The 26,220-nt window shown below is 52.7% G+C and overlaps 1 protein-coding gene across 1 annotated transcript in view; it reads right to left on the bottom strand.

Annotated features, from left to right (window-relative positions):
* Positions 1–5,762: 5,762 nt before the first annotated feature.
* Positions 5,763–26,220, bottom strand: part of KSR2 (kinase suppressor of ras 2) — a gene marked incomplete at both ends in the record, with an annotated part of 82,348 nt that continues 61,890 nt past the window's right edge. Inside the window, 5 exons of the mRNA XM_082324723.1 lie at positions 5,763–5,900; positions 6,379–6,508; positions 9,096–9,227; positions 14,018–14,151; positions 18,390–18,486. Coding sequence (XP_082180849.1) covers positions 5,763–5,900; positions 6,379–6,508; positions 9,096–9,227; positions 14,018–14,151; positions 18,390–18,486 — 631 coding nt within the window. The remainder of the gene's footprint in view (positions 5,901–6,378; positions 6,509–9,095; positions 9,228–14,017; positions 14,152–18,389; positions 18,487–26,220) is intronic.

Raw genomic sequence — 26,220 nt, 5'->3', positions numbered from 1 at the left:
AGCATCTCATGGCACCACCAACACAGACCCCTTCTCCTTAGCATGGCCAAAGAGACCGAGCCATAGGCACCAACTCTTCCATAGCATCTAGCAAAGGTTGAGCAGCTCTTCCACCTCCAAGACATTCATTTCTGCCTACTGTCTGTCTTAAATCTTAATCATTTCGGCTCCTGCCATGGTCAAGTACTGGATAAAAGTCATCAGGGCTGGACTCTGAGCTCATCATCCCCAGAAACCGCCCAGTCATGGCTCAGCGAGGATTTGGGTAATTTGGGGGGAAAGATGGAGAGAAGAAGCAGCAGGACCAGGGGATAGAATTTAGCAGCCAAAGGAGGACATAGTGCTTTGGGGCCATGCAACACCACCACTTCCATCACTGGTAGTGGCTTCACTACCCAGCCCCAAATGAGGTGTTCCCCATGAGCGTTGAAATGCTGGAAGAAAACTCAGACAGCAGCAAGGTCAGGGACTGGGAAGCTCGGGGAAGAGCCTTGGAGGGTGACTGAAAGGATGAAGCAGCTGAGAGGTGGAGGACTGGGCCAGGAGAGCATCGCTGGGGCTGCTCTGCTGCAAGAGCCCGGGGATGTACCCTGGGGTTGGGGACGGTTCCCTACGTCTCGAGCTGCTGCTCAAAACATCACCACGCTAAAACCGGCTCCGCTCTTGCCTGGCACATCTGGAAATAACCCCTGTCTCTCCTCTAGCTCACACAGCTAAACTGAGCCACCGGATGGACCTTCTCGCTCCTTCGGATCTCCTATTAGAGGGCATTGTGGAGAGTTTCTCCTACATTCTCTCCCTGCTGAAGGGCTGGATATTTTTAAACTGGGGAAAAAAAAAACCCGCACAAAGCCGGAGTCAAAAAACAAAGAACAACAACAAAAAAAAGTAAGATTTGTTGGTTTGTTTTTTTCTAATAATTAAGACTTTCAAAAATAAGAAGGCATGATGCAAATAACACGGCTGCATAAACAACCGTTGCTGTGCTGAATGGAAGGGAAGGAGCTGCTCTTCTGAGCTAATTTATGATAAATACAGGGCAGCTATTTTTCCATCGATACTATTGTGCAACAGCTCTGCTCGTGGCCCGGCTGAGACGTTACGGTGAGGGAAGGGGGGGAGAAAGAGGAGGGAGATGAGAGAAGATTTGGTGAGATTTGTTGGCTATAGGAGCACTTAGCTCCTTTTGGATGCCCAAAATCCAAGGGAGAAACGCTTGGCCAAGGCCGCTGCAGAGAGCCCTGAGCTCCCGCTAGGACCAAACCAACACGCTCATCATCTCACTTCTTTCCTTGAGTCTCAGCTGATAAAATAGAGCAGGCATCTGCCAAGGGCTGCTGAGACCCCACGCAGGAATATGTCAAGGTGAGACTTTCCAGGCAGGTAGAGGGCTTGGGGCACAGAGAGCAAACCCACAGTAAGCCTTTCAAGACGGACGTTGTACCTTCCACCACAAATCTGCACAACATCTATCAGGCTACAGCACTTTGCCACCCCTGGTGCTGAGCATCACCCACGGCATCACCTCCTTCATCTTTCCAACACGCTCCACTGGCTACTGCAGGAAGCTTGTGCCTACTTAGAAACTAAAACCACCAAGTGAGAAGTGAGAAACCACCTTTCTACAGCGATCACTCCATCTGAATGTGGTTTAGGGACCAGTGATTTCATGGTGAGACCTCCCTGCACCCCCGCCCTGGCAGCAGAGACCTCCGGCGGTGGGGGTTCGCTCCCTCCCACAGACCCCGGGACCACCGCAGGTGAAGGCATTGGTGAAAACTCAGAGAGACTCTGAGCATTAGTGCAACGTTTATGGCACACGTGCGCACACGCGCAGAGGATGGAGAGGGCATGGTTCAGCAGGGAAGGGTTGGGATAGGGAGGACGGGCAGCAGAGGACATCTCTGCTGTGGCTTGGGGTGGGATGAAGAAGCCAGTGCATGTTAGTGAGGGAAGACGTGGGGTGCGGAGGAGGCAGAGGGCGAGCAGCTGTGGAGCATCCTTTGGGACAAGGTGATGCTCAGCCACCTACGCTGAGCTCTGCAGCATCGTGCCCAGGGGACCACAAACTGCCCGTGCTGCCCGGTGCAGGGAGCAATTAGCACAAACGAGGGCTCATCCTTGCTCACTCATTCCACTTGGCCTCAGCATCAAAGACAGATGAGGTTGATCCTGCCTCATCCCCACCTTGTGCAAAACATCTTAAAGCGAGATGCGACTGCATGGCACAGCAAATGCCCCAAAAGCATCACCAGAAGACTCATCCAGACCAACCCTCTGCCAGCGCACTGGGAGGCTGGATTCACCCCCCTGCTCCTGCCCACCTCAGACTTTATACATAAGCACGTGTGCAAATTTTAAGAAATAAAAGCACCTTCTTACACGCCCCCACAATTAAAGTAACATCTCTTCCTAGCCGCAATTAAGTTTCTAATCTTCATTTACTTATGCTAAAGCAGTTCAAACACCAGCAAGGGGGAGTTAGAGGAGCAGCAAACAAACCAGGGCTGGTTGGTTTGCAGAGCCTCGTCATGTCTCCAAATTAAAGCTAACTTAGACTACGATTGAATTATTCAGGATGGTTCCTGTCAAGCAATTACGCTCAATAAGGGCCTGAAAACGCAATTTGCTATCATCTGTCGCTTGACAGCTCATCTAATGGGCTTGAGGGCCCATCTGAGTTGATGGGGAGAGGGAAATACCAGCACATGGTATTCAGATGGCACCACAAGCTCCGAGATGCTGCCCAAAGAGCATCTCTTTGGTGAGGTCCGGGATTTGGCTGATGGAAGATGAATATGCAGGGGAAAACGGTCCTGGCATGGCTGCTTGTTCAGCTGAGACGTCGGTGGCTCCCGTGGGTGGGGCTGGGAAGGGAGATGCTCTGTACAACCAGAGCCTGTCTGCATCCCTGGCTCCGGCAACGAGCCCGGAGAGGGCAACAGGAGAGGGGAAGGACCCCAACCCCAGCTGCTCCGCTCTGCCCAGCCCCAGAGCATCCCCAAACCTGGGGCTTCAGCAGCGCCTTTGGCAGCAGGGGTTGAAGCCAAAAGCAAAGCAGCGCTGGGGAGGGCGAGAGGGAAAGGCTCACTGATTAGGTACGCACTGGGGCAAACGGCTAAATTAACAGGAATGTGGAGATGCACCCTGCCGAGAGGGAGACCTGGGGGGGAGCGTAAGTGGGCATAGCCGGGAGGTAGAGAAGCCACTTGTGAAAGGTCACTGCTGCCCATGAAGGGGCTGCCGAGGCGCGGGGGAGCAGGACTCCTCCAGCTCCGGCTCTGCAGATGCATTTCCCCGCGGGGGGCAGCTAATAGCAGCGGCACTCCCTGGCCCTGGCAGGCTCCAGCACTAAACTCATGAATCAGCAACATTACCCCCTTTTTTTCATTTAAAAAAAAAAAAAAAGAAAATTAAATAAACCCACTGAGAAGCAACCCCTCCCCAACCAAGCATCATGAGCACTGACCATGCTGATTGGGATCAGAGGAGCCCTGGGGTTAAATTGAGGCCGACTGCCTCGTGGGTTGCCCCTGCTTGGTGAGGAATTGGCCCAAGACCTGACCCCATGTGCACGAGAGCCGCCCGCCGACCCCATCCCACTGCAGCCGGGCATCCCCGGGGCTCGGCCGCCGGCTCGGCTTCTCCAGCCCTTGCAGAGAGGCTTCACGGGGTGAAACGCTGCAGGGGAAGAGGCTCATTCCCATCCCGCTGTCAGCCTGCGGTGCTCGCTGCTCCTCCATAGCGCCAGGCTGGGAAGTGGAGAGGAAGAGGAGAACTGCAGGGGGAGGAAGGCACCGTCCCTTAACTCCTCCTGTCACAGCCTGGAAGGGACAAAACACAGCAGAGTCAGCACTGGGCACTTCGTCCCATGGCACCGTGGGTTTTTGCAGGGCAGCCCATTGCAAAAAGCCTCCCCAAATGGGTTTGCCGTGGAGCTGCCCGCAAACACAGCAGCACTGTGGGAACCCGTGCAGATCTGCGCCTCCCTACCAGCCCAGTCTGGGTTTTCCTGGTGCAGGCAGCTCTCAGGTTTAGTATCATCTAGAGGGGAAAGGACTTGTTGGGTACCACACACCTTGCCCCATCCACATACGTGCAAGCTCTCCCAGCAGCGGGACCTCCGAGAGTTTTTTTCCCGCCCTGTTCCCTTCATGCAGGAATGACAGAGCCCCTGGGTACTGCAGCCAGCTCATCCCTGCGTGCAGCCAAGGCTCCCGGGCAAGCAGGGACCCCACGGGGAAGTCGGGACCCAACACGGGAACAGTGGCTGGAGCCAAGTCCCTAAGGAAGGAGGCAGCTCAGATGGAAAGCGAGTGCCGAGCTGAAGCATCCTCCCTCCCCTCGCGCTTAGCAAGAGGGGGCCAGTAATTAAGGGGAAGCTTCTGGGCAGCCAAAGCTGGTGGCAGGCAGAGCGTGGCTCGGTGATTGCAAAAACCTTCCCAAACCCAACCGAGCAATTACACAGCCTGCTGCTTTGGGGTTCATCAACCTTCAGCTTTCCTTGCCCGGCTGCTGGAGCCACCCTGGTGCCTGCTCAGAGCACGGATTGGTAATTAACTTCCCTCCTGATTAACGGCTTACGTTCCGGGTGATTTGGGGGCCATCTGACCGCTGTCTTTGTGCTGTTCCCAGGAGCCCCTCATCAGTCCCAAACACACGGGGACGGGAGGTGGCACAGGGGACACTCCAGCAGCTTTTGCTGCGCCTGTGACCTTGGGGCCGCCTGTGCTTGCCACACAGATAAGGAAGCGAGAAGGTTTGGTTATTAGACGCAGGAGGAGAAATCAGCATCTCTAACCCTTGGTGGGGTCCAAGAGGGATGCTTGAAGCAGTCCAAAGTGCCCTTGCTTCTCTCTCTTAGCTCACCTTTCCCTCCCTGCCCCCATCCCAGTTTCCAGCCTCCGCGGGCTAGGGATGCACACCAGGAGAAGGAAAACATCCCCACATGTGTGTGCAACCTCCGCATGGGTTAGGCTTTTGGTCCTATTTGTCATAATATGATAAATTCCAGGGAAGAAAATGAGTTTCTAAGTGATTCTTCTGCATTTTCCTGCTGTTACCAACAGGCCAGATCCTGAAGCCCTGACTGGGGACCCATTTACGCTGCGTTTGCTGAAGCAGAGATATGTGACTAAGCCAAAGCAATGAAACGGAGCAGGACTCGGCCACAAGCTGTCTGCAGGAGAAGAGACCATGCTCTTCTCCCACCACTGGAAACTGCGACGGCTGACGCAGGCTGCAGGTCTGGAGAAGGACCTGGGGCAGGGCATCCCCCCCCATCAGTTAAATCTGGGCAAAAGAAGGAAAAACCACCTTCCTGGGAGGGAAAGCTGCTCTGAGCATGGCGCATGGGCAGGCACTGCAGCCCTGGCTGGTGTCCCCAAAGCAGATGTCCCCGAAGGAGATGACCCCCCAAGGTCCTGGCTCCAGCCTGCAGCCTGCCCCTGGACCCTGCTTCTTCCTCCCGGCGTTGGTGGAGCACATCGCCAGGCTCCTCCTGATCACCTCCAACTACTTTCACAGGCTTTTTCACCCCACCAAGGACAGCCAGCACTGCAGTGACAGCTGGCATGGGCACAGCACTCTGTGACCACCCTTCCCACCCATCCTTGCCCCCCGACACGGCATCAATATACCCACAGCTTGTCCCCGTGCTCTCCCCACCGCCAACACCAGCCATTCAGCTGTGACAGTGGGGTCTTGAGGAGTGCAGGCAGAGCTGCCTGCCGGCATGGGGAAGGATAGGCAGAGGCAGGGACTTACTCCGCCGACTTCCAGAAGTGCCCGGGGTGGGAAAGGCGACGGTTGCGCTTTGGCAGTTTCTCCAGCATGTCCATGAGCTTGGTGAAGGTGGGTCTCTCCTCTTGCTCATAGGCCCAGCAGAACAGGAGGATGTCCTACAGCCAGACAGGGCGAGAACTTGAGCAAACCAAGCCAGTCCCTCTCCCACCACGATCCCCACACCCAATGTCCACCCTGCGAGGACCCCATCTCCATCACTGCATCCTTGAGAAGGGCTGGGATGGAGGGGATGTGTCCATCCCATGAGGACCCCATCTCCATCACCACATCCTGGTGAAGGGCTGAGGTGGAGGGGATCCATCCATCTCATGAGGATCCTGTCTCCATCAGAACATCCTTGTGAAGGGCTGGGGTGGAGAGGACATGCAAGCTGAGCTGATCCTTGTGCCACAGCAGCAGGACCAAGCCTCGCCAGCTGGGGAGCGAGGGACCCCTTGCTTTTTTGCTGGCAGATCCTTGGCAGCAGAGAATGTTTTTCAAAGGGAACCCTCCACCCAGGGCACGGACCAGTGGGGCACATTACCCCTCCACACACACCATCCAGGGCTCCAGCGCCTGCCCCACACCACCTACCGAGATCTCCTTGCCCATCCCAATCTGGCTGAGGTTGGGCTTCATCCCTCTTCCCACTTGCCAGATTATTGCCTCTGCTGGCTGCGTCTTGAAGGGCCATTCCCGCGCGTGCAGCTCGTACCAGATCGTGCTGTTGGGAGACAGCGGGGGTCAGGGGATGGGGAAGTATCCCGAGGGGGGACATCTGGCCATTGCACCCACATCCACCATCTCTCCCTGCTCCAAAATCATTCACATCCAGGAGATGCTTCATCCCAGATACAACTCCAGAGGTGCTCAGCCCTCATTACGGAGATATCACCTCTCCCATTTTCTAGATGCAGAAGCTGAGGCTGTTGACTTGACCAAGAGCAAGCCAGCAGCCTGCTGCAGCCCCCAGTTTACATCAGGGAAGAACCTGGCCCGTGGGCAGGAGATTAGAGGTTGATGGGAAGCACGGGCAGAGGCATGGGCAGAGCCGCCAGCTAGCCTGTTACATTAAGTGGGAATCTCCCGCCAGGCTGCAATAGCCCTTCACCCCACTGCCCGCGGAGCAGCTTAATAGATGATGCAGGGGGTAAATACGTGGTCCAGCTGCTGGGCTGGCATTTCTAACTCTGCCACCTGCTCCAGCTGCGTGGGGCAGTGAGCACCGGGTAAGGACGAGCCTGAGCATTCGCTTTCACTCTGACTTTTCCCTTTTTCTTCTGCAAAAAGCACTCCAAGCCGCAAAAAGCCATCCAAGCTGCAAAAAGCCATCCAAGCCATGGCACAAACCATCCCCGGTGCCCTCACCAGGTGATGGCACACGTGAACCCACAGCCATCTGCCACTGCACTGCTCTTATCGTTAAGCCAAGCCCTCCTTTCCGTGAGGAGTCCCAAATCCAAGGGAATATCCCAAAACCAGGGCGTCTCTGGCTGAGCTGGCAGCCACCCCCGCGGTCCTCCGCCCCCGCTACCACCTGGGAGTTTTGCATCCTCATTTTCTGACACCCGGAGGCTGGATGAGCCCCGACTCACACAGCGCTGGCCCCAATTTCCAAGGCAAATTCCCTGGAGCTGCTTTTCCCTTCAAGGGATGCCGTCATGGCTGGTTAAAGCAGCAAGAAACAGGGTTAAAATGGCATTAGGGCGGAAAAATCTGGTGGAGGTGGTCTGATAAATGAAGGATCACTCTTGGACAGGGCGGGTTCCCTGATTTTGGAAATCAGCTCTCCTGATTTTGGAAAAATATGCCCAGTTTGGCTGTAAATGTCCAAAAATTTTAATAATGAGAGATGCCCATTGGTGCTGCGGGCGCAGAGGAATCAGGGAGCTGGAGAGGGGCAGGTCCCGGTGGCACAGGCCGAGGTGCTCAGGCAGGAGCGGGGATTTTCAAGGTGCCTCAATGCATCCAATGCAGTTAAATTCAAGTTTCTAGTTGGGAGTTTGGGACTTCATTTTTCACCTTGCCGCTTTGAGATGTATCCAAAATATTTGGGCTGCATTTCCTGGGGTAGGGATGGTGCTATGGAGAGCGGTCTGCTGCTCCATCTCCATTTGCACAAGAAGACAACGCATCTAATATTAATTATTGCCACAATCTCTCAGGCTTCGGCAAGCACATGCCACCAGCCTCAGTCCCCTGCTCCGCACCGCCCTCACACACACTTTAATTTAACATTTCTGCCGTCTTCTGGAGTCTTTAAAAGATCTTTTCCTCTTGCTGTCACTGATCCTCAAATCCCTACAGGGAAGCGGCAATGGCAATAACCCTCCAGATCATCCGTGAGCCTCCCGGGCTCAGCGGAGGGTAGCAGAAACAAGAGGAAAAATGTGGGAAAATCTTTTAATCCTTTAAAGAAACTCATGCTTTGCATAAGGGCAGAGCTCACACTCAAAAAAAGAGGAAAAACTAAGTGTAAGCAATCAATTCTCACTTAGTTCTATAAGATCCCTTAATTACTTCTGTATTTTTGTGCTACAATTATACCTTGGGGAGGGAAAAAAAAAGCCAGACCTTTTCAGCTGTAATTACTGTGGTTTTGATGGAAATATTGCCTCCGATAACAGCCCCATGCACGCTAATCCCCACAGCCTTTAAGGTAACCATGAGAAAATTAATCCCCTGAGTAAAACCCCCAGCCCTACATCTGCCTCGAGAAAGGTTTTATCGGGGCGTGACTGGGCTCCTGCTGTAAGGGAGGCTTGCTTTCAGATAAACGGCAGGAGCGATGAGCCGGTTTGCTGACCGAGACTCATCAATTCTCCTCTTCTTGGCCTTCTGGCATCTCCTCCCCCCAGCAGCCCCAGCTCGCAGCAGCAGCCACGGCCGCCAGCCCATCTGCAGCCAGCTGGTGGGGAGAATCGGGGTGTCCCAGGGCTCTCAGACCTGTGTCCCCAACCCTTGGCATCCCAAGCTGACATCCAGAGCACCTTCTCATCGGTACCCACCCCAGGAGGATGCAGGGGAGAGATTACGCCAGGCTGGCATCCCCAGGATGCTCTGGATCCCATTGCCTGGAGCCACCCTGGTCCGTAGCCAAAACAGGAGGATTTGGGTATTTAGTGGGGTTTAACTTAAAATTTCTCAAAGTGGGAAGGTGCTCTGAGCCCAGCGATTGGGATTCCCATAGGCAGCGTCCCCTCGGCATTGTGGCAAGCAGCGTCCCTGTCCCCTCCCAGCTGCTCAGGGCAGCTCACACCTGACACAACTGCACCAGTTCTCTGCAGCCTGCCCACTCCACAGGGACTCACCCCAGTGCAAAGACATCCGAGTGCTTGGAGAAGGGCAGCTTGTCCTCCTCGGTGTCCGGCGAGAGCTGGCGGATGATCTCAGGGGCGAGGTGGCACAACCAGCCATTCTGGATCCGCAGCTTGTTCTCCCGCCTGCCGAAACACAGAGACGAAGCCATGGGTACCGCAGGGAGGGACATCACCACCACGCCACCACGAGCAGTCCCCCAGCCCTCCCACCCTTTCCCCAGGGCATTTAAGCCTGGTTTTCCCTATGACATCCTTGCAAAGTTGGGTTTTAACCCTGCTCTGCGAAATGCTGGTACAGTGGCTCCGCGGCTGTCCCTGCCAGGCAGCAGGGCACAATTTGGGCACAGGATGGTGGTGAGGGGGAGCTTCGGCTCTGCTGGGCTGATGATAGGGATGCAGGGTCTGCCGGGGCTCTCGCTGCGACCATTGCACCAAAACACCTTAAAAGAGCGGGGCGCAAAGCATTACCTGGGGTAAATCCCACCAGCATTGATACCTAAGCTGGCCCCGCTGTGGTTTGAGCAGGAGGTTGGACTGTGGACCTCTAAGGGTCTCTTCTAACCAAACCCACCCTATAATAAGGGCCTAGAAATCAGTGTTCTCAGGTGTTTGGCGCCAAACAGCCCCTCTAGCCTGCCTTCACGTCCAAGCCTCCCATGCCATCGCCCATGGGATCAGCCTGCCTTCATTATAATCACCTGCCCCGTGATATGTAGTGGCCGATCCTCGCTGGGACATTGCTGCTAAATGCCAGGCTGCCACTCAGGGATTTCACTTCATCTTCAATCCCCCTCACCAGTCCCTCACCTAACCTCAGCCGTCTTTTCCTCTACCTCCTCAAGGTGCCCCTACTTGGTACAAATACATCAGGCTCCTTTGGCCAACAGTTGAGGATGACGTTGGTTGCTTCTTCATCCTTTACATCCTCCAGCAGGCACCTAGGATACACCGCTGGCATAAAAAGGGTCCCTGGGCAGGGAAATGGGCAGGGACCACTGGTGGCGGTAACACATTAAGCAGCTCGATCGTGTGTCCGAGCCCAAATTCGGCAGTGTAGTTTTGCAGGAGGTAACAAAAACTGCCCCATGTCTCGTCGGGCTAGAGAAGGAGAAGCCCACCATCTCTTATCAAGGAATTTGTCCCTGTTTGTGCGTGGATGCCCTCCTGAGGATGGCGATGTGCAGGGGTAAGGGATGGTGTGGGGTTGCTTGCACCAAAGTCCCAGAGCCCAGGTCCCAGGGGACACCATCCAGGCACGGGCATCTCCATCCACCCCCGAGGCAGGATGACAAGCTCCCACTGCAAACGCTGATTCCTTGGCTGGCTTTTCCCCCCCCTGGCTGCATGCACACAAGGTGCACAATCCCAAGACAATGCAGTCCGGATCCTCCTGGCCTCAAAGCTGTCCCTGTCCCAGGCATCACCCCCAGGTCTGGCAGTGACCGGAGGAGGAACCCCCTCCCTAGGGAAGGACGCTGCCAGTCCAGGGAATCACTGATTAAGCCTCCATGCCCCCTCTGGGGTCTTGATGGCTCCTCTTCACCCTGCCACATCAGAGCCACCATCACAATCAGTGGCTCCAGCAAGGCACGGACCCTCCAGCCCCAGGAGCCGCAGGCGAGAGCACTTTGGCGCAGGGGGGAGGCTTTCAGCTCCCCAGCTGGCTCCCGCTGCCATCCTCCATCCCCGCACAGCTCTTAATTACAAGCTGGTGTTAAGCACCAGGCCTATTAGAAAAGACGCGGAGGGGCTTGCTCATCCTTCCCTGTATCTACGGTCTCCGTCTCCGGGCAGGCAGCAGGGAGCAGGACGCGGCAGGCAGCACTCAGATCTGCTCCACCGCCCTCAGCAAGACCAGAATTGCACCCAGGGCTTTTATTTTTGCTCACTCAAGTCACCCAGTGCTGTGGTATCCCAGGACCGACGTTCAGGCTCACCTTGGGATGGTCCAGGAACTTGATTTGGTTCTGCAGCTCCCATGTGAGCCCAGCCACGTCCCTCTGCAAAGCTCACGTATGCCCGAGCACACAGCTACGGGTTTACGAGCTTCTAGCAACGAGGGCTCAGCTTTAATGCAATTCCAAATGTGGTTCAATTACAGCAATTTGAGCTTTCATGACAAAAGTTTGCCTGACTTCATAACCGACCTGGCCACTTCCACTAGCAGAAAGCAGCACAACCAGCCAAGCATCTTCTTAACCCACCGAAGGACAAGCCAGCCCCAAGGCAAAAGCAAGAGCAGAAGAGCTCTCCAGACTACTCAAGAGCCACCTCGCGCTCTTCCTAATTACAGAGCAGCCCTACCAAGCCCAACAATGTTTAAATAAAGGAGAAATAAATCTGCTTTCACCAGGATAAGACACTGGATTGCAAAGTGTCTGCAGAAAGTTGCGATAGCCGTCTCATTTTTCAGCAGTGCAAGCGTGTCACGGCACAGACGGACGCTGCAAATTCCTTGTTCCAGACGTGTTCATGAACTGAACGTGAGCCTACTCTGGGAGGACAAGGAGGATTTTTAAGTCATGTCTTTTTTTAACCCTAGAGAAAACAGGCCAGTCTGTAGTTCTCATTCACATCTGAAGCAACTTAACGTCCTTAACTTGACCCGCAAAAATTTGCTGCCTTCTCCATATACGCTTGTCCATGCAAGCCTCCAAGGACCCCAAACTGCGCTTTATCGTTCTTCTTCGTCTGAGAGAAACTAGAACCAGCAAAAAACCCACCCTGAAAAGGGAAATCAGACCTGCAGACACTTGCTGCTTCAAAATTCGTGGTGACCGATAAGTGTGGATCCCCAAAGCCTTCTCTCAGCTCTCCACCGGCAGAAGACATGTGTACCACCAGCAGTCCAGGGCAGCCACACTGAAACCTCCTCGGGGCAGAAATTTCCCTATTTTTGATATTTTCTCTATTTTTCCAGGAAAACACTGCTCATTTCTGTCCAACCTTGCATTTCTGACCATCCTTCCTCTTCTGAGTAATCTCCTGGACTTCACCCCCCCAGTGACACTCCAATCTTGAGCAGAGATGGCCACGCATTGGTCCACCCCATCAGATACCCCATTTCCTCAGCATCTCATCTCCCATTTTATCTCCAGAGCATCTCTGACCTTCATAGCAAAGGTCCCTGGCAAAATTTGGCCATTTTTGCCCAAATCCTTTTACCACTGCTGGAATGAGCTGCAACCTCATCCTGGCAAGACCTAAGTCCCAAACCCCCTGCCCAGCTGCTAAACCAGAGCCGAAACTCACTTCTCTGCTGCAGGGAAAGCAGCAGCACTGCTGGATTTCTTGGGCTTCCTAAGCATTTGGCTAAGTTTGTGCTAAAACCAGATGATATTTATACAAGCAGAATGGAAAGGCTGGCTGCCCGGCTCGCCACAAGAGACGTGGGATGGAGAGAGGCGGCCGTCGCCTTTTCCTCTAATCCTTTGACCTCATCACACGGGAACCAGAAAAAAAATATCTAATTTCCAACGTGCATTTTATCTCCTGAGCATCTTTGCCATAAAGTGATGATCAGCCACGACAACCTCTCCAGTGACAAACTCCATCATGTGGGGTGATGGAGACCAAAAGGACCAGAAGGCGGGTACCGCACTGCTGGAGGAAACCTGCCCAAGCTGCCGGCGCTGATAACGCTCCACTTGGCCTGTGCTGCTTCTAACACAAAGGGTTTAGTGAAAAAGTGCTCTCCCACGGGGAAAAGTCAGCAATGCTCTTTTTCTTAGTTTTAAAAAAAAGGAAAATATAATCTTTGTTCTTTTTTCCCCTCTTCTGTTTCCTTTTCCCCCCAGCTTTGCTTTTCTTCCTTTCCATGGCTGCTGAAACTCTTTGCCCTGCCATGCCTACAGCTGGAAAACCTCCCCAAGCACTGGGAAAAAAAAAACATTTAAGAAGGAACATTTACCAAATGGGCTTGATTCCAAACCCAAAGAGACCAAAAAATGTCACAATGCTGTAAATGTCCCAAGCTTGGCTCTCATTTTCTCTGTGTTTTATTCCATGTCCTGGCTTGGCACAGACACCATGGCCAGCTGTCTGCAGCCCCTGAAAGGTCACCGGAGCAGCCAGGGGACAGCCACGGGGATGGGACCACTGGACCCGGGCTGCCGCTCTGGCTGCACCGCTCATCAGCCCAGAGGCAGGAGATGAAGCAGATGCCGGGGGATTATAATGATGCTGTTAGGGAAAGGCCAAGGAATGAACCAGCTTTGCTGGCTCTGGTGAAATGGAGTCCGAGGAGTATCTTCTGGATGGCTGCAGGGTAGTTTGGCCATGGAAATGATGCATCCAGTGGGAAGAGGTTGGGTCCAAGAGACCCCACCCGGGACCAGGTCCTGCCTCTCTGAACCAAACTGCTGGAGACTTGCAGGCAGCATCATGCTCCTTCCTACCAATCAAAAGCAACTCTGCCTTTAAACACTAGGTTTAAAAAAATAAATGAAAAAAAAAATCAAATCAAAACAAGCTGCAACTTCTGCACCCAAGGAGCAGAGCAGTTTGTTTTCACCACTCTGAGCGCAGACCCACCTTGCTACAGAAATCCCAGCCCTGCTCTCGCCATCCCTCTGAGGCTTTGCACTGCAAACCCAATGCTGGCACTGAGCTTGGAGCTGCTTTTCAAGGGAGCACCACTCACAGGGCAGAGGGCTTTCTGCAGGAACTACATATCTTGCTATTTTCCCAAAGCAAGCCTCCTCAAAAGCAAAATCCCAGGAGGTGAGATGGTGAAATCCCCAGGGCAACCCCAGGACACTCAAAGGCACCTTGTTCTCATGTCTACCGAGGCTGCAGACCCAGAAAGGCACTTGCAGAAGAGGTTTTTGGGCTTCCTCCCCATGTTCCCAGCTCAAAGGGAAGCTCTAGGGCATGGGGAGGAACGTCGGTATTTCCACCACGCCGTGTCCTACCTTCCCGCTTGGAGAACTCCCGAGATGCTGAAGAGGCCAAAGTCTGTGATCACCACCTTCCCGTTGTCGTAGAAAACATTTTTTGACTTGAGGTCCTTGTGAAGGATCCCCTTGGCATGCAGGTAGCCCATTCCCTAGGACGGAAGAGAGAGAAAAATACCCCAAAATTGAAAAAGCAGAACAAACAGGATAATGCCAGAGCAGGGGGAGCCCCACGATTGCCAAGATGGGGAGAGCGCGGCTGCGAGCATCCCTGTGCCGCAGAGGCATGTCTACACTACCAAGCTACGGCTGGGCCACAGCCATAGGCTGCACGTCCCCAAATGTCCCTGCAGAAAGGGCAGGTGTCCAGGGCGTCCCTGGCTTGGGACAGGCATCAGGTGGTGCTCACGGAGGGCGATGGGATCGTGGTGCAGGCATCTCGGCTGCGACAGCGCCCACTCATCTTCCTGATTAATTGGTTATGCACGAAAAATTAACGGCAAACCAAACCGGCAGTCGCTTTTCTGAAATCCTCTGCTGAGAAATTGATGATGATGATGTTTTCGCCTTCCTTCTCTTTTGGGGCTGGGAGCAGAAGGGTAATAAGTCAAAGCTCTCCATCACCGCTATCACATACCCTGGCTGAGCCATTAGTGCTTCCTATGTGCACACCGACACCATTAGCTGGGAAACAAGCGCCTCGCAGGAGTCCTGCCTTAATTCTTTTCCCCTAGGAAAAGCTACTTGGTGGTTAATTAAAATTATTGCTAATGATGCAAAAAAAGGCCATGGGTGGGAAATCCAAACTCCCCTGCACCTGGCTTGTTTAGCATCGGCAAATCAAGCAGACTGCCGACAGCTCCATGTGGCGGACATTCAGCTCGACGGGATAACCGGCTCTGGGAAGAGGAGGGTAATAAAAGCCATTTATCCTGACTTCAGCAGGGCTTTCGATGCTGTCTCACTTTTCATTCTCATAAGCAGACTAGGGAAACTTGGTCAAGAGGAAGCTACCAAAGGATAAATGCCAAACAGGCCAGCAAACTGTTGCTTAAGAGCAAACACCAGTTGTCCATCACTGACATGATTTATCAACTGGCTTTCCATGGGGGTCCATCCCAGGTCTGATCTTTTCACGTAGCGTCATTAACCATGCAGGCAGTGGAACAAGAATATATTTTTCAGTTTGCAGCCGATGTGGAGCTGGGAGGCATGATCCAAATTCAGAAATGATCTGGAAATATTGGGAAAGCAATCTGAAAAACCCACAAATCCTGAAATGCAAATGCCCAGGACATGGGAGAAACCCTGAAGGTACCAAGGACTCACCAGCAGCACAGACCCACAGGGCTCTGCTCCAGGGGCAGCAGGAAAGGCTGGGGACAGCCAAGGACAACGTGCTGCTGGGGACAGCAAACACCCCAACCCAGCAAGTCATGGGCATTTACCTGCACCCCTCGGCGGTCGCATCCCAAAGAGCCTCTGCTAAGGGATGCTGGAGGAAGGAAAGGATTCGGGGCTGCGGCTGGCCCCGAGGTGCCACGGCTGCAGCTGGATGCCGGGACCATTCCAGGCACCGGGATTAATTAAGGGTCTCTGGATCCCAGCACATGAAATAATGATGAGGTTTAAAAATCTGCTTTAAAATGTCACTGTCAGCTTCACAAAGCGCCAGGATTGTGCAAGGAACAGCATTTCAATGCCGTGAGCCTGGTCCTCCTGCAAGGTGCAGTGCAGGGCCCCGAGTATCCATGGGACAGGACGAGACCCAGGGCCATGGGGATGCTCTGCAGCCCCCTCCCATCGGCCAGGGTTGACGGGAGCTCAAAGCAGGCAGCAGGGCCTTTGCACCCACACTCACACAGCATAGATGGGAACGCATCTCCCATGCAATCACCGAACGCAGCCAAGCCTTTGCTGAAGGTATTTCCCGAGGAGCTCTCAGCAAACCCAAATCCCTCACCTTGCTCCACGGGGTATCGCACAGATCCCACTGCAAATTCCAGCCCCGCCGCCTTCGCCCCCGGGATGATCTGTGAGAAAATACTCTCGGCCCAGTAATGCCTTAATTTGCTCGGCTGCCCGGCATGTGTGAAAAGCCAGCTCCCTCTGCCGGCTTTGCTTCTTAAATAAATTAACTTTTGCCTCTGGAGGATCATGGCATAACGAGAACCCTTGCACCTGCTAATCCAATAAGCTTAACAGCTCTCCTATCGCATACGGGGACTGAAAGGATAAAGTCAAACAACTGCCGTGACCGGCTAGCGGAGCCGAAGTCTCCGCCGTGGTCCTGCCCCCAGCTCCTCCGGGCAGTGCTGCCCCAAGCCCAACCAAACCAAGCTGTCTGGGTTTTCCTTTGCTTCTCCACACCAGCCACCTCCAAGTCCACCAAAACATCCTTAACATCTGCTGATGGTTGACATGGAGAGTTGGGAAGGCAGAGAAACTGCTCCTCCTGCTGCACGCCAGCAACGAGCCGTGTGTCCAGGGCACAGCACCGAAGTGGCTGCAACGGGGGTGTGATGGACCTCTCCTGTCTTAAAGTCCCTCCGGTGTGCAGGGAGAGCCTGGGCTCAGCACCCATGCTGCACAGCTTTGCCTTTGGACCTCTGCTAATTCCTACGGGGACCTGGGTCAGACCCAAAGTCCCTCTGCCTTGCTGTGGGTTGCAGCAGGAGCATCCAACCCCATACAAGGAGGAGAGGACGCAGGGAAGGTGGCTTGCTGCTGGGGCTACAATCAGGTCTACGTGCATTCATGCTGATCTTCAGCGGACCTCATGGGTGATGTTCTTCATGGTAATGCTTTCATCTCAGAGATCCAGTGATGCTTCCCCCATGCTGGCGATGCCTTGCAACACCACGAAGAGTTTGAGGTTTCCAACCCGTTCCTAATGCACATGCAGCTGCAGAAGACAGTGGTCTCTTAGCCTAGTCCTCAAAAACCCAACCCACATGAAGCAATGCAACCCTCACAGAGAAAGGGGCTGAACCGAGCCGTTACCTCCTGCTGTGAACATCTGGGAGGCAAGAGCTCTGAGCACAAGCGCAGCGGTAGTCAGGGGAAAAAAATATGAGGCAAACCTATGTGATGCCTCAGACGTTTGCTCAGTGGGAAAAATCCATCTTTAAAAAGTGGAAAAATATGGATTAAAAAAAGAAATAAAGCAGAGAGGCCCTCGGCTGTCTCAGACACTCCAAATTCAGGCCATAGCTTTGCTGCTCCACGACACCCCTGGCAACGCCAGCTCAGCAAAGCGGTTAAGCCTATGCTCAACCTTCAGCTCCTGCCCGGAGCCCAGAGACTTCGGGGCAATTTAAGGAATTGACTTTAAAAACAGCATGCACTTTGCTAAATCTGGGTGTAAATAAATGCAAAATAGGAAATCTAATAAGAGACAGCATAAGCACAGGCACCCATTCAGGATACACTGCAGAACATATTCTGGTTTATAACATGGATTTGGATATTTAAGGGGGTTTAAGATCTGCCAGAAAAACTACCTTTTTTTTTTTTTTTTCTCTCCATAGAAATATGTTAAACATGAGCTGATCCCCAGATGACTTGGATGACTTGGTCTTGCTGTGGGCCAGAGGTGCTGGCTGACCTTGAGCGGGGCACAGGGTCACTGTTGCGACTCCCATGGTAGGACACATGCCAAATACTTTTGGTATCATTTGGTGTTAAATATGTTTGGGATCACAGTACAACCCTACTCTGGCAGACGGCTCAACACCTCTTGGGAAACCAAGCCGTTGCAGACACTTGATTGGAAGCTTTGATGGCTCAGGACCCAACTTCCCAGCCACTTGACCTTGCCATGTGAGGATCCTCCCCAGCATCTATTTATACGGTCACGTCTGAAGTGTCAAAGATACACTTTGAGTCATCTCTGTGAAAGGAAAAGCTTTTTTAGCTCTGAAAAATGTGCTCTGCCTCATGGCATGCACAGTCCCCTGCCATGAGCACCACGGCACTGACTCCTCTGGGTACCTTGGCTCCAGGGGTGCTTTCACTACAGAGATGTGGAAATCTCAGACCAACTGCAGATTATTATTTTTTTCCCAAGAGGAGAAGAATATCCAACTAGCAACTCACTCGCAGCAGCAAAGCTGAACTTAAACACCTGCAATTCCAAGGGGGAAGAGGAGCTGCATCCAGGATGAGCCCCAAGCTCACTGCTGCATGGGGAGCCCACAGGAAGCCTTGGTGCCACCCCAGTTCAGCTCAAAGTGGGGGAGGGAGGTCTAAGAGACCTGGATTTTAAAGCCAAGAGGTGCTATCCTGCCCAGCCTCCTTGGCTTCTTCACTCCCTGGAGCAGCTCGGCTGGGCTCTCGGCCGCATCCAGATCCTCATCGGTGCCAAGCTGCCCCTGCACCATTACCGTACCTTTACAATTTCTTGCGCTATCTGCCTCGTCTTGTTGACATCCAGGACAATTTTGGCATCTCTCACCACCGAGTACAGAGTCCGTCCTTTACACAGGCTGAAAGAACAGGAAAAGGGAGAAGATAAAAACACGGTTTACAAACCCCCGCCGAGAAACATCCCCAAATTATAAAGGCAGTGGCTGTGGCAGGGAACTATAAATAACCGCAAGAGTTTTGGCTACGTCTCAAGGCAGATTGAAGATTCAGCACGGAAGCTGGTGGCTCTCCCCAGTTTGGCACTGGGAGCTCACTCGCGCTGCTCCCTGCTGCGTGCTGGTCCCGTCACCGTGGTGCTGAGCCCCGTAAGGAGTAACCTGGGCTGGTTCCCCGGCTCTTCCCCGTGTCCCAACCATGAGCAAACCACCTGGTCCTCTTGCTTCAGACTTTTTGTGCAAAACTGGCCGTGGCTCCCCGCCTCTTCCCTCGGAGGATACAATACTCACAGATGTAATATGAGTCAAAAGAGGAAAGACAGGGAGGAAAAAAAACCAACAAACCCCAATGCACTGTACAATGTCCTCCAATTTTCCTTCTCGTACCAATTACAGTAAAATCTATTTACAGAGCCTTAATTACCAAAGGCAGCTGGAGGGGGAGGGGGGGGATATAAACCAATTAAAAATATATTGACATTTGAATATCATAATGGAGTACGTGGGTAGATGCTGCCTCGACTCCCGCCCACAAAAAAGGGCTTTTTTGCTTTTCTATATCCACCCACGCTCATTACAGGCAACTTTAGAAAGATGAGACTGGATGCCTGTGCCCGGGAAATAAAGCGCCCGACACACATCTCGTTAAACAGGCTTCGGCAACCACAGACGTTAATTTGATCCTGTTCTAGTTAACAAATAAAAAGTTACAGGGTTTAATTCCTCTGCTCTCCCCCCACTGCATCCTCGCTCGGCTCCATCGCTTTCCCCTTTGCCCCTCTCCTCCCACCCCGGGGATGCCAGCACGGATCGGTCTGGATTTGTCCCCTGGGAGATAACGGGTTTTGCCCTTTTTGGATGGAAATAACCAGCCCGAGCTGTGCCTCATTACAAGGGCTGAGGAGCATCACACCGAGCAGCCCTGGGTTTGCCTGGGTACCATGTTGCTCAGATGGGGAGAGGGGAAGGCTCGGACTCTCAGCTTGGGCGAGGAAGAAGAGGCACACCAAGGGCAGCGATGCTCAGCACAGCCCTGCGGAGGGGCGAGCGGCCCAGCCCCACAGAGACTTTCACTGCTTTGCAAATCCGGAGAAATCAGGAATGCAATGTCGAGGTAAAGCTCTGCTTTTATTTTTTACCCCGAGGCTGGCTCAGAGCAGTACGATGAGGCAAAACCCCCAGGAGGTTGCACCATGTTTTCCTTGGGGACATCGAAAACAGCAATGGCAATCCCCCAAACCACAGGGCGGTTGCCGTTCCCCCATCACTATCGCACATCGCCTGGCCAAGGCCATCACCTGGCTGCGAATAAGGTCCCCGTGAGCGATTATAGTGTGATCCAGAAAGCAGGGAAAGCTGAGCTCTCGGCAGCTCTTTGGGGGATTAAACTGATTGGGATTGGGATAGCGCTTATTGGGAATAAACCTTGCTTGTTTCTTCAGAAGCTCACAGACACAAAGGACCGTCCTGCTCCTAAGCCAAAAGCTCCCTGTCCTTCCACGGGCAGAGCGCACAATTTTCAGGTCAAGCAGGAACAGGACCAATCCGATATCTCACAGGTTTTGGAAAGACAACAGCATCCTTCAGAGCACTTTGTTGCAGGTTGGGTTGGAAATAGCTTTGTTGGATGCAAGCAAGCCGTGGCGGGGAGTTTAGGGCATCTTCATACCCATGCAACTGCCTCCTCGGTAATGCTTTTCCTTGCTCAGGTGTCTCAGCACGTCCCTGGGCACTCCAGCTGGACTGCAAACCCGAGGCACCCGCAATTACAAACACCATCTTCCTCTAACTAAACCAGCCGTTTCCTAGCTTCTGCAATAGTTTGGCTGCAGTCAGAGAAATATGAATTTGTCTGAAGATTAGGATCCAAGCACTCGAACTGCTACTTGGAAATAAGTGATAAACCCTTGGGTTTCTGCAACTGGAATTAAAGGGTGCAAAATAATGACAGACCACCTTTCCAGTATAAAGTCCTTTTGCACTAATTTGCTAAATAACCCGGTAAAGGTTTAAGCTCTGCGATGCAACAGGCTTTCTGCCACCTCCTGTGACCTGCCTGTGCACGAAGGAGTTCCCCCAGCCCACCCTGCTCCCCAGCAAACCCTTGTTTCCCCCAGAGAAAACCAGTCCAGAAAGCTGCCTGCGGTCTGCATTAGTCATGAACCAACATTGCAAATGCAATGAATAGATTAGCGCTGGAACAGGGTTTGATTTCAAGGCCTAAAGTGAGTTAAGATCAGCTGTTTTCCTGGAAAAGGGTTGTTTAGAGAAAAATCCTGAAATTTCTGTCTATCTGAACTGCAGAGATAACCCTGGGAGCGGAGCCTGCAGCCCTTTACTGATGAGATTCCTATCTCTCCACTTAATTTACAGAGGGACCACATTAAAGGAGGCAGCAGATGTACCTGGCGCAAGCCCTGGCGCAAGGAGAGCAGCCCCCGCTCAGACCCAGGGTGGTGGTTCCAGCACGTGGTGAAGGGCATGGGACATGCCACCACCGCTCCTCAGACCTTGGTAGAGCTATTGAGGCAGCCCAGGTGCCTCTCTCCTCCCCTCAATAAATAACTCCTCTGAATAAATTCAACTAGCAACCACCACACCGATATTTGTTAGAGTTTTCTTGCTGGATAAGGAGCTGCCAATGCAGAGATAAAGCTCGGCTGATACCTATTATGCAGCACCTGAGCCCATTCAACCACCACCTGCACAACCTTTTCATGGCAGAGCTCAACAATTTCGCTTCTTCTCATTCCTCATCTGCCGTCAATCGTTCCCCATTCGGGCAGGAGCGGCAGGCACAAAGCGCAGCTCCCGGGGCATGCACATCATCTTCTGCCTTTCCACTTCAAGAGGTCTACACTGAACCGCGGCATTGAGGTACCCAGCCGGCAGCGAGCGAGCGATGCTGCAGATCACAAGGCCAGAGACCGCCTACACTTGACACCAGAAACAAAGGCAGACAATTTGCGTCTTCAGACAGATCCCAGCTTATTCACCGCTGAAGTACATATTCATAAACAAATACTTGTCTTCTCCTCCTAAACTTCTCCATCCCACCTGTCAGCAGAGCAAGGAGGTTGGTGACACATGCCCCGGCGCCCTGCAGCGACCAAACCCCAGCCAGAGCTGAGGAGCAGCAGGGACAGCCCGGACGGGCAGCTCGGCGGGATGCAGAGGTCCGTCCCGGGGTCCCCAGCATCCAGGAGCGCACCTCAACCCACGGCACAACCTCAGCTCTCAGCCTTCTCCCTGCCAGCCCCTTTGAAAGTCCCGGCCCCACGGCCCCATCCCGCTGCAGATGCAACTCTCTATTCAAAATGAGTTTTTGAAGTGTTCAGCCAAGCAAGCCAAATCCCAAATTGCTTTATAAACACTCTGCATTTCACCAGCGTGGGCTGAAGACATCAGCAACGGGAGGAAAGCCAAAGCGACTTGCAGAGGAACAATTTGGGAGGGATGAGTGAGGAAGAGCTGGAGCACTGCCTCTTGATATTTTTGCCATTCAATGGGAAAACAGCCTCATCCATCCCCCACCCATTGGGGGTTCCCCCCCCCCCTTGCAATATTGATGGTCATCATCTCTATATTGATGGCCATCACCTCTATAGGGTTGAAGACTTGAGCCTGGCTCCTGCTCAGGAGCAGGAATAAATTCAGAGCTGATGCTACGGCGATTGCACTCAGGTCGTGATGCCGTTACTTACCGGTGTTTTGTGCTTTCCTTCCCTCTGCCCAACCATCCACACAAATGCCCATTAAATTAAATAGGATCATTTGAACACCCCAAAGTGATAAATGCCAGACCCCAGGAAACTCATTACTTGCTAGTATACTGATTTATGGGGAACCAGCTCAGATACCATGGTGACAGCCGGCACTATACACACCCAGGGGAGCCACAGAAGGAGAGAGTGGGAATTAATAATAAGTACTTTAATATAAAAATACCTCTGCTAGCAGGTTACATCTGTGCTTGAGGAAAGACAGAGCAAAGGAGGGGGTGCTCAGATGCTTCCACTTTCCCCATCAGTTTACTGATTCTTCGTATTTCATGGAAAAGAAGAAATCTTTAGGGAAGATTAAGAAAGATACGGCCACAGCAGCCAGAGCTGCTGAGCTGGGAGCTGGGACTTATTTGATTTCATTTGAGCAGGACTAGCCGCGGCAGGGAGGGGAGGAACGAGTACTGCACACGCCTGCACGTGCCTGAGTTATTTGGGAAGTTTTCAAGATGTTTCCATATATTGGCTTGTTTTTCTCTTTTACCGACATCTGGCAATTGTGCTTTTGAAACTAGACAGCCACAAATGTGTTTCACAAAACGGAAAATTAAACGAGGCTGGAAGAGCAGCAAAGGGAGAGGTTTGGGTTAATTTTTATCCCTAGGCTTTATTTTCCTCAAAATCAATAAGAAATATCGCACCCTTGACGCACGCTCTCCCTGCTACGCTGGTGTGAGCGAAGCAGAGCAGTGGCATCATCCAGCTCGAGCTCCCCAAGCCTTCTGCATCTAAACACCACCCCAAGGACAGTGGGGACAGCCAGGTGGGACAACCGGGGTCACGCCGACATGAGCTGCAGTGAGTTTGTTAGGTCTCAGTCTAAGGAGAAAGCTGGCATGTGTCAGACTCCACACCTATATATATACTTTTCCCCCCCCCCCCAATGAAAAGCTGGGGAGGGCGGCGGATAAAAAAGCTTGGCTTTTTTAACCCAGGCCAGCTATCCCTACTGGGATGCCAGCAGCATCCAGTGCTATTGGGGCCCCAGGTCCCCCCAGGCCCGCTGAGGGATGCTCAGGACTGGTTTCACTGGGATTTACCGCCCCCAAAACCTCCCAGTGAAGCGAAGCAGCTCTTCTCTGAGCCACACATACCCAGCGCCCTGAGATTTAGCACGGAAACATTTCAGCCCCAGGACTACAACTTTTATTTCATTTCCCTCCTCTTTGCTGTGCTCGCTGGCAAGCAGGGAGCCACCTTCCCCTCTGCTCCCATTGCTTTCAACAAAAGCAACATCTGGTTTCCTTCCTCCCTGGGCACCGAGAAAAACGATCCATCCTCACTGGACCATGACCAGGGAGGAAAGCAACAGCCGAAAACTTCACAGCAGCACAGTGCCATGAAATGCTCGACCGGGAGCCCACAGACCTGATGCCGAGCATCAACATCCATTGGAGCCTGGTCCCTCCAGGGGCATCCCAGTACTTTTCCCAGCAAACTCCATCTCCGAATTGAACCCTTACACAAGTCTCCGAAAGCAACCCCAACGGGGAGGCAGGGAATTCATTACCTGCCATGAGCAATGTTTTTGGCCACAGCAAGGCCCATGTCCCCAGCTCGGAGCTCACAGCAACCCGGCTCCTGCTTTGCATGGAGGAGCCTCTGCAGAGCAAAATTCACATGGGGAAATAGAAAAGCCCTGAAGAGATGATGATCCCCTCGTCCCGCGCTCGCTATCTCCGCCCGATGGAAGTGCCATCCTTTGACGGATATTACTTAGGAAGCAAAATTTTTCTCCCGGCAGCTGGCACGTGAGATAACTACAGCCAGCGCAGCCAAACCGCAAGGGCTGGAGGAGGAGGAGGAGGGGGATCAGCCTCCCCGAAAAGTAGCTCTAACTCCATTGCAGCTTTGGAAAAAAACAAGTTATTTAGAAAAAGCAAACTCCATGCATTTTTATTTGAAGGAGACAGTGTCAGAGGAGATGAGCTATTCTACAGCTGCAGGGAAAAGAGCTAAGAGACAGGTGAATGTAAAGCAGCCACGGGCCCCAGTGGCTTATCTAAAGACCTGGCTGCAAACAAGTCATCCGAAAATACTTGATGCTTCAGGTGGCACTTGCTGCCTTTTGAAAGGGTGCGCTCATAATCGGTTCCGAGAGGGCTGGCTGGGTGTACGGGGACGTGCGAAGGCGCTTTGACCTCTCCTTGCCTTTGAGGGAGCCTAATATATTCTCTGCACCGTGATCCTCCTGCTATTTGGAAATTCAGGAAGGAAAAGAAATTTTTAAAAAAAAAAAACTTCTTTTGAAGAGAGGGAAGAAGCAAGTCTTTTGATCGAGACGGCTGCTTCACTAGAACCCAACTCCACTTTGGAAAGTAATAATAATTATTCTCAATAAAAAATTAATAATGCTGTCACAGGAGGGATCTATTTCCCTGGCTAGGCAGGAGGATGCCAGCACATGGGTCCCCCACAACCTGCCCCAGCAAACAGCCTTCCCCGGCCCCAAAGAGGATACCCAGCACTGAGGATGCTTAGAAAGAAATAAGGAATCGTGCTGAGATGTCACTCAATAGCGAAGGGAAGAGCTGGCACCAGCAGAAAGACTTGGTGGGACCATCTCTCAGCAGGGCACTTAATCACAGGCTTTCCCTTAAACACCCGCTTAAATCCCTTCCTCTCTAGTAAAGCGCTTCAGCGCCGAGTCCTGCTGCGTTAAGTACTTTCCCCAAGAAGTCACGGCCAAAATAGAAATATTACGGCATTTTGAAACACTTTTAAAATACAAAGAAGAACTTTCCCCTTGAGCATCCCCTGCCAGAGGAGCGCGTTAAGGCTGCGCTAACGAACAGCCGCTGGCGGGGATTTGATGCTACAATGGGTAAGAGAAGCTCAGCCAGCACCGAAGCAGCCAGCTCTTATTTCAACATCAAACACCCTCGCAGAGGATCAAGCCACTGCCTTTCCCCATCCCTGCCACCCTCTTTGCTCGGGATATTTCGGTCTCCTCCCCAACTCATCTCGCTCTGCAAGCTGCCAAAAGCAACGCTGTCTCCAGGCGGAAGTGATATACTCGCTTAACGTATATATTAATACACTTATCGACTTTCCTGTTGTCCGTCGTTATCAAGATTTATCCAGCCTGATGGCCTCTTATTGATTGCGAAGGAGTGTATTCCCACAGGTCAATCAATTCTGATCCAGCCCGTGGCATGAAGTCAATACCTATTTATTATATGATCTACGAGCTCCATTACTTTAACTGCTGGGAAAGGGGAAACGCAGCAGAAAGTAAGAGGAGGGAAAACAACCGAGAGGCAGGGCAGGAGGTGATGCTTTGGCTCCCAAAGCGGGTGCTTGAATGTGGGGAGGGTTAGGGGAGGCAGGACCTCATGGCTTCTGCTCCCAAAATACACCCACGAGTGGGGAGAGAAGGGCCAGACCTGAAAAGCATCTTGGAAATGCCCGGCTCCAGGCTGCGTGGCTCCAGCCATGCATGTTTCCATGGAGGAAAACACTGTGGCAGCTCTGTGCCTCAGTTTCCCTCCTGTTGAGCAGGATTTAGAGCTCCTACTTAACTCTCCAGGGCAGCAAAGAAGGCTGATGGATGTATTTTGAGATCATTGGGTTGCAGTGAGGAGAAAAAGCCAAGTTGTTGTACATTAAAGCCCAAACAGCCAACATTGGTCCCTGGAAAGAACAACAGGCTGGCTGCAAGCAGCACACACAGGCTTGTGCAGCCCGTCCTGGCCCCACGGAGGAAAACCAAGCAGCCCCAATCTGTTTTATCTTAAGTATGATGGCTTACACCCTTCCCCATTTACTCCCATCCTTCAAATCACATTAAATATCCACTCAGCCCCCAGTTCCCTAAGCATTAAGATTTACAAGCCCCAAATCCTTCGCAGCTGAG

This window comes from Platalea leucorodia (genome assembly GCF_965183815.1).
Source record: "Platalea leucorodia genome assembly, chromosome: 12".
Taxonomy (NCBI): domain Eukaryota; kingdom Metazoa; phylum Chordata; class Aves; order Pelecaniformes; family Threskiornithidae; genus Platalea; species Platalea leucorodia.
The sequence above is the reverse complement of the archived record's forward strand: the minus strand, read 5'-3'. Positions and strand labels throughout refer to the sequence as shown.